The 8,987-nt window shown below is 35.0% G+C and overlaps 1 protein-coding gene across 1 annotated transcript; it reads left to right on the forward strand.

The window, feature by feature from the left end:
• Positions 1-513: 513 nt before the first annotated feature.
• Positions 514-8,728, forward strand: LOC145769099 (uncharacterized). Its single transcript, XM_082580693.1, has 7 exons — positions 514-531; positions 1,486-1,608; positions 2,500-2,554; positions 4,504-4,614; positions 5,295-5,402; positions 7,514-7,663; positions 8,256-8,728. The coding sequence occupies exons 1-7, from the start codon at positions 514-516 to the stop codon at positions 8,423-8,425; spliced, it is 735 nt and encodes a 244-aa protein (XP_082436819.1). The 3' UTR covers positions 8,426-8,728.
• Positions 8,729-8,987: the final 259 nt, after the last annotated feature.

Below are 8,987 nucleotides of genomic sequence, written 5' to 3' on the forward strand. Positions count from 1 at the left end.
TCTCATTCATGACAATGCAAAACCAATATATTTGAGTAATGAGTTTTCATAAAGTTAGGTTATGCTGTAATAAAAATGATTTGCTTTAATGATGCCACCTGCAAAAGGAGTGGGTCTGGTGTCCTCGTTCCATCACTTCAAAACTGATTGTTTATCACCAGAACCAACTGAAATCGCCTCCATAGTTTCAAAACAAGTGGATTTTTTCCATCCAACTTTTTTGAGACTGATGCAAGTTGTAACTAAAACGTCAGAGTGATGTAGCTTATAAATGGCAGATTCGTCTGGCTTTGCAGTGAGGCGGACTGAACAGAACGCAAGTATATATTCGTTGGCAATACAAACGTTATCAGTATTTTGGTAAATTGGTTTACAAAAATGCGGCAAAGTAAATCATTCAGTATACTAAGGCAAATATAAGAAATCCAGAATTTTATAGGCCAAGCAGATTTATATCAAACAAGACAATACTCAAGAAAGGTAGATGAAAACTTCTCCTGTCCAAAATCTATTATGGAAAATATCTTCATGGTAGCTTAATTATTTCCCAGATAGCAAAAAATTTCCCCATGATACTTTGGTAAATAGATTACTTTTCAGCACGACAACGCCACACTTTTATGAAAGAGATTTACCTGTTTGATATTTACTAATCGCCGCAGTCGAATATATCTTTACTGTTTCCATTCGAATTTATATTTTTTAAAGGATTATGAAAAACGTGTCACTGTCAGTTGCTTTCCCATTTTACCCTTATCGATTGAGAACCTAATATCTAGATTTTAGAATGAATAAATAAAATTCAGCCAAGCATTAAACTGTGCTATTTATGGTTTGAGAGGTAGGCTACGTATTAGAATTCGTTGTTGGACTGGATTGCGTGACCGAGACTTTTCTAAATGTTACTTCCCACGCTACAAGCGGTTAAGTTTATGGGGTTCTTTCGATCATTAGCGAACAAGTAAATTTGATAGACAAGTATACTAGCTTGCAACTTCTCCAAACTATTTTGTAAAGTTGTGTTAGTAAAATGTCTAACAACATCAGAAAGTGGAAAAAAACTTGAAAATATCATAAATTTATGCGGTAGAATGAGCCGCAGTTTCCTGGCACGACTGAAAACAATAGGGCAAGATTTCCAAACTCTGTCCCGCATGATTAAACAAAACGTTTATGAAAATTTTGTTGTGTTTTGTAGGTAAAACATAGTGTAACAATTTATTGAGCATGACTATTGCAAAAAATGAAAGAAGCTCACTAGAGCTTATTGAGCATGACTACTGCAAAACTGAAAGAAGCTCACTAGAGCTAATCTGCTGTGGCGAAATCCAAAACCATGTCCGCAAAAATAGAACAGCATTGCAATAGAAGATGATCTGTGTTGTTCAAAGCTGGATTTGTAACTTTGCAGGTTTGTGTTAGGAAAAAATGGTGTCTATTTTTTATGTGTTAATCTTTGCTATTTGTGCGCTTGTGTCTGCTCAGATTAGCCTTGTTGACGGCAAAATTCGTTGCGCTTACTTAAACAGACACGCAAATCAAGTAAAAAGATATCTTTACAATGAGAAGAGCGACAAGGTAAAAGAAATAACATGTCCAGAAGGCCAGGTAAAGTACTAAGCCTATTTAAATTATAAAGTGTAAAAAATCTGTGGTATTGATATTGACTTTACACCAGTCTTGAATTAGTAGCCTAACTACCCGGCTGTGCGATTGTAACTTATTATGTCAGAAGTCAGTATTTCACTTATTATATGTCAGTGTTCACTATTATCGGTGTTAATTCTTGAAACTTTTAGTGATCCTACTTTTTTTACACAAACAGGCTTTATATTTGAGGACCTTCGGTAGGAAAGCAAATTTGTGCATATCAAAATTGCATCCCATTTTTTCAGGGTAGGCTATCTCTAAGGGCGTGGGTGACTTTCTTTCAGGCAAGTTAATAACCAAAACGTTTTTACTCATTCATATTCTTTTTTATAGTTTGAGTCAAGAATACAACATTACCATCGTGACTAGTTTGACCATTTTAGTCGTGCTTGCTAGTTCTCCAGTTGCTCCATGTGTATCAATAACAATAATTGAAACAATCTCCATATGCGGTTATCAGTACCGTTGACAGGAAGTACTTTTGGACTCGGGTCCGGGATGACATTAGAGACCGGCAACCTTTCCAAAGGGCCCGGAAATTAAAAGAAACCACCCCTTATTCTTTGGATATTGTGCGTTTTTCCCAAAAAGTGTGTTGATTTGGGGCTCGAGAATCTCATTGGTGCCCGGGCCCTCGGGGGGCCCAAATGATTTTCTTAACGATTTCCTGGCTGTTATCCGCATCGGTTTGATAACTTGTAATGTAAGTTAATATAATAATTACGTTCGAGAAGAACTGAGAAATAACATTCAAGAATTGAAGTGTTGTAGAACTTTGGTAAAGTTGCATTTTTTTCATAACATCAAGTTGTAATAATTTTATTTATTTTCATTTGATAAATGTTACAGATTTGCTTTGCAATTTGGATGCAACACTGTGACAGAATAATTCCACTGAAACAGCGTGAGTGGGTTGACTTTTGCTGTTGTCAATTACGGAAGAACGCTAATAATGTGCATCCTACAATAGGCTAATCAAGATTTTAAACGATCGCCAACGACTGCGGGTCATTGATCGAAATGTTGAAAAAAAAATCGATTTATGTTTTTCCATGAAATGCTTTTTTTTAATATTTTATTGCAAACAATGCAACGATTAATTTTTTTTGGTTATTTAAAAAAAACTGCAAATATTTTCGGCTAACATTATTCGCCATCTTCGGAAAATGAAAGATTGATTTATATAGCCGAAAACGTTCGCAGTTCTTTCTTTTTTTAGTAGGAGAGGGGGTTAATTTTAACTTCAACTTTTAGAATAAATGGTTTTAGAATACAACAGGACATTGTATAGAATACAACATATTATATGGAATACAACATACAACCCCCCCCCCCTACCTTTAAAATTACTTTTGGCATTTAATTGCCTTGTATAGGCCTATATTGCATTGACGTCACTTTTTGTTTATGACATTTAAAGTTCAACTATTACTTGCTACTGCAGTAAAACACGTTAATAATGTTGCAAGACAGCCGCAAACTGTTTTTCTGGTCTTGGTTTATCGTAAAACATGGTAAAGTGGTCATTTCGATTTTTTTGCGCATGACTACGTGCATGCGTAAAAGCGTACCGAAAATACAAATATTCTGTATTGATAAAATCGAAAATAGGCTACCACATTCAATTGACACAAGGGTATTGTACAGCTTTTACCTCACAAGTATGGCTTCTTAAGTACACCTATCATTCTTGCAAAAGTAGAACTTTAAACCTTCTTTGGTAAGATAAACATGTAGTCACTAACAATGCCACAATTGTGTGGCGAAAGCAGGGGCGAAAGCTTCACAATATCAATGCACTTGAATTTATCAATTTAGTACCGTAGTCTACTCTCTACTTCTTTGATTAGTATTGATCGCACTACGCATTCATTTGCATTATCGGTAAATTCAAAAGAAAATTGTAAAGTTCATTCATAAAGTTTTATTTTTGAATTTTGTAGGATATCCAATATGCATCCATAACAACTTGCTGTTGAGAAGCATCTTAAGCAGCAGTTGTTAGTCTGGGGTTATCAAGTGGTTGTTGCAGCAAAAGCATAACAAAGGCAAGTCAATCTACGTTATTAAACTGAAACCAGCAGATGAAATAGATAGCTAAATGAAAGGGATTGAATGAGAATCTCAGAATGAGGGCTTAAATTAAAATAGCACACATTTTTTTGCAGACAGAAGCCAAAGACGTTTTTATCAGTTATCATAACAAAACAAGCTAATAGTGACATTATTTTTTGAAAATTAGGTTGTAGAGGTAGGTTTTGGTCAATTTGCGGCGGCTCAAATACAACCGCAGCTTCATACAAGCTGCTTGCAATATCACGCTTTTGGGCATGCGCATAGCCATGCGCACAAATAGAAATGGCTACTTTACCTCGTTTTACGATGAAACCAAAACCAGAAAAAATTTCACAGCAATCTTGCAACTTACATACTTGAAGTGTTTTAGTGCAGTAGCAAATTATATTTGAGCTTTAAATGCTGTAAATAGAAAGTGACGTCCACACAATATCAGGCAATTAAATGCGAAAAGTAACTTTCGAGGTAGATGGGGTTTTTTAAACGAAAATTTCAAAGAAATTTTGCAGAGGTTTTAGAATGTCCTGTTGTATTCTAAAACCAGGGCTAAAGTTGGATTGGAAAAAAAGGCCGATTTACCCCCTCCCAATATTTTTATTAGAATAAATGCTGCGGTGCTGCTTGATTGCGATTATTCATGGTTCAAAAAAGTAATCTATTTACCAAAAGCGTATTTAACAAAGCTTGCTTTAACAAACCCTAATGAGTAATGATTCCGTCATAATAACTCCGTCATTCTGTCTAATAAGTCCGTCAGTAGATGTGTCATATACTCAGGTTGTATCTCGATGGATGCGTCACATGAATTCAGAAATCATCCCATTAATGAATGTCATAGCTATTTCATTTGGAATAATAGTGAGCAATACATCAACGAGAATATAATTGGTAAGAATTTATTCTCTGTTTTGCTAAAAATACTTTATTATGGTTAGAAAAAGTCAAAACAAAAAATTATGATTTTAGTGCACAATTTCACCCTTTTTTTGTATTACTCGCTCGTTCATAGTGCGCAATCAAGCGTGAGTAATTTACGTCAGTTTCAAAGGCTAAAACATTTGCAGCTACAATCCTTTAACGCTTTACTTTAACCCTATATTAAAACGCTTTACCTGTTCTGGATTAGTAACATGAACAAATCAAATTTTTTGTTTTTTTTTGTTTGTTTGTTTATCTTTATCCTGCATCGCGGGAAAGCGGACTTGAGCGCTATGCATCGGTGTACGCCTTCCGACATATACCTGACCCACGCTGCAGCCGACGGCAATGTCTGATTTTCCGGTTGTCTACTCTACTTATGACTTAAATTTGGTACTACCCATTACTCGAAATCGATCACTGGGTAGAGGCAATTATCGTAAAGTTTCTTGCCCAGAGAAACAACAGCAAGTGCGGGTGGCTGGAGTCGAACATGCAGGCTCTCGACTGCGAGCCCAACGCGCTAACCACTCGGCCACGGCTGCACGGCTGCCACGGCTGCCGGCTGCCGAATTTATGCTTGAGGGGGAAATTTTTAATGTGATTCCAGTGTGTTTTACAAAAAATGTTCAAACTTTTTAACATTACAGGTCCTCAAGCACTTTGCAGTTGCTCTGAGTCAATGTGCAACATGAATATTGTTCCTTATCCTTCTCTTTGTGCAGAAAGCATTGAAAACTCAAAACACAAGGATTCTGGTTTGTAATTTTATACTCGTTTGGTGGCGGTCTTGCACAATTAGTGGCTTCTTTTTAGTCTTTTAACTGTGCAATGTGCATTGATATATGCTAAATGATGTAAAAACATGATGTCTACGTAATGCAAAAATTACACGACAAAAATATTGAAACAATACCAGTAACCAGTACAGGAAGCATTTAAAGTTTAAACATTTCCAAGCAGGACTCATTTTAGCAAAGTTTCATCTTTTTTAAACAGCAAAGTTTTTTAAATTCATACAATAATTTTTTTATTTGCGCAGAGTTTTTTTAAATATGAATTGGACCAAAAGTGACGATAGCAAACAAATGTTAAATATTTATTTTGAAAGGATGGAGGTCATGGCCCAATGCTTCTGTATGGCCCTTGTATGGCCACTGCACACTGCACAGCAAGTTTAACAGGCTTTCGGTTTTTTGGAAAGTCTGGCGCAACGGTCACGCGGTGGGATGGCGCAATGGATAAGGCGTTGGCTTTCCAATTATGCAAACTTGGTTCGACTTCCGGCTTCAGCTGGTTGTTGAAAACACCGCTCACCTCTACCCAAGGTGTAATAAATTGGGTGGGCGTAGTTGCTGAAGTAAAAGCGGCCGAGAGAAAGGAAATGGCCACCCTACTCTCTTTGGTGTCGAAGGCATAGTATAATGAGAACTTTATCTTCTCATTCCCGACACTTGAATCAAGTATGAGACCCCCTTTACCTTAATCTTACCTTAAGTGAACTTAACCTAATACCTTCAGCCAGTTCATTATCTTCACCCATCGCTTTGAAAAGACTTTTCTAAAATAACTCAAATCTACGTTTTTTCTTGTACTCTGCTTTTGCAAATCTCGCTTTTTGTTGTTGCTTAGGTCAGTATGTTAAAATGTGTTGACTCAGCCAGAAGTTTTGTGAAGTGACATTCAAAATGCACGGTGGCATTTCAATCGCGTGTGGACAATTGCGTTTAACAATGCTAAATTTTTATTCTCGTTGTTGTCATCACATATGCTGAAGTTGTAACCAAAATGTTGCAAAGCGACCAGGTTCTTTATGATAATCTCGATAACGAAACACTCTTTTTGCTTTTTTAAGACTTTGGTAATAAAATGGTTTTAATTAGTTTACCAATTAAAAAATGTGGACCCAAATTTCGTATCATCCATTTTACATGCTTTCCATTTTTAATTCCAAAACAAAACTTCGTTACTAAACTTTTCATCAAACTTTCTTATAATTCAACTGATAATCCAATAGGATGAGCGGTGTGACAAAACATTTGAAATAAAGTAAACAATATCACACCAAATCAGAAAAATCAATTTATTAAAATATATAGAGCTTTGGCCACACAAGTGTGGCTTCTTCAGTACAGCCTTGTTCAAATAGAATCAAATAATCAAATATTTTTTTCTATTTGAATAAGACTATAGGCCTACTCAAGAAGCCGTATTGTGTGGCGAAAGCTCTATATATTATTAAATTGATTTTTCTGATTTGGTGTGATATTGTTTACTTTATTTCTATTGTAAACTTGAAAAATTCCAATGGAAACGCACAACAAAATTTAAGAAAATAGCATGGTACTTTTTACTGAGAAAACATCACATCGAACAAATGGAGGAACAATGAGATTTTACGGACATTGTGCAACTTATTCTGCATTTAATCAAGTGTTCACTCTGATCCAATGGCCGAACGGATTTCAACTGATGCAGAAATTACTCATCTCTGAGTAAATATAACCCAACAAAGAATGAAAAAACGAACGCGACAAAATAGATTGTTTGATAACTGCATTAGTTTTGACCTAAACAGAACTGAAAACTGAAAAGGTCAATGTATCTTTGGAACATAGGCCGGAGTAAAAAGCTTAAATAATTAAAAAGTTTTGTCAAACTACTAAATTTTCCTTTTTAATGGTTTAAAGGGCAAGATACAGTATAGGTTACATAATCTTTTCAAACAAATTACACCTTGTAGACATCATTATTTATTTAAATCCAAAAAAAAAATATTATCAACTTTATTGCAGTTGAAAAAGATTTTTTTTTGTTTTTTATTTTCTACACTTTCTACAAATAACAACTAACTGACTGTATCTTATAGACACAATGAAGAATTCTACAACTCCAAGATCTACTTTTACATCTTATTACGAAAAATACCTCTCTGCCATCATCATCAGCTCCATCCTCATCATTGGATCAATAGTGTCATGCTCTATCTTCCTCAAGTGTCCAAAATTATTTTTGCAATGTATGTTATGCATTAAACCTAAAAATAGTCTACTTTAGTTTTTGTATGAACATAACATTGCATGAAACGTGAAAAGATTTGTACTTGTTGCAACAAGATATCTTTAAGTCAAAGATGTAGCCACTGGGGTCTTGGAGAGAGGGCAATCGTTCCCTCCCCAAAAAAAATTATTTTGCCGTCCCATAACATATTTTTAGTACTACTACAACGTTTTAATATACCGTTATACTGTAATTCATGTTGAATGACGTTTGCCCACCAACAGCTACTTTTACTCCCTTAAAATTTTCTTTCTAGCTATGTCTCTGCTTTAAGTTATTGCTATACCTAGTCTACTGCTTTTAATCGCGACAGATATTCAAATAAAGTATATCTGTATTAGATGGGCAAGGAAACAGAGTAATTTAGATGTTTACTTTTAACCATACACGACATTTATCTTATTTATTTGCAAAAAATAAGGAGTAGGGCTACTTTTAGAAAAATTAGAACGGACAGCTTTCCCCAGTGTTAGTCAAATGCACTTATGTGTTTTAGTCAAGCGATCTACATTTCAATTTGTTACTTAACTGATTGTAAACTTTTTTTCTAGCCAACGCCACGTCGCAGAAAGGAGTTCTAGAAAATTTTCAACAAAGCCCTGTAACTTTTCCAAAAAGTGGAGAAACGTTGACTGAAGTCACCATTGGGGCAAACTTGCACCTCCAAGGAACTTTTGTCACACCCACAAAACAAACATTGTTAGATAAAGATGGCGTTTGAAACTTCTTCCTCCAGCAAATCAATGCAAACTGATTGTTGTGGTAACAAGATGGAGATAACATAATGACAACACAACAAATACTAACTGACAAATTACGGTTTTTGCCTTGTCACCATCAAATGGTACTCTGATGAGATAAGACAAATATGACCAGAACAGCGCTGGTATCACTCTTATTCTTTTCACACTCCGCTGCTGACATTATAACGTATTTTTGATAGTTCAATATCGCATTAAATACAATAAATTTGGGTTAGAGTATAAAACAGATAATATTTCAAAACCAAATGTTCATTTTGACAAGCCACGCCGTATTTTTTTTCTATTTTGGAAGCGATCTTGTTTTTTAATTGAAGTAAGCGAAAAAGTTTGCTTTTTTTCGAACCTTCTCTTATAAAGTAGAAGTAATTTTTATAAGTATGCGAAATAAAATTACAGTAGCCTAGTTTCGAATGTCCCTAGCGTAAAAGTAAGCAATTTTGTATTGATTAAAAGAAAAAAAACGTTAAAAAAAAACTTGCAGACCATAACAATTTAAGTAGCCTATTACAAAGAAATAAA

The sequence above is a fragment of the Aplidium turbinatum genome, chromosome 4 (genome assembly GCF_918807975.1).
Source record: "Aplidium turbinatum chromosome 4, kaAplTurb1.1, whole genome shotgun sequence".
Lineage (NCBI taxonomy): Eukaryota > Metazoa > Chordata > Ascidiacea > Aplousobranchia > Polyclinidae > Aplidium > Aplidium turbinatum.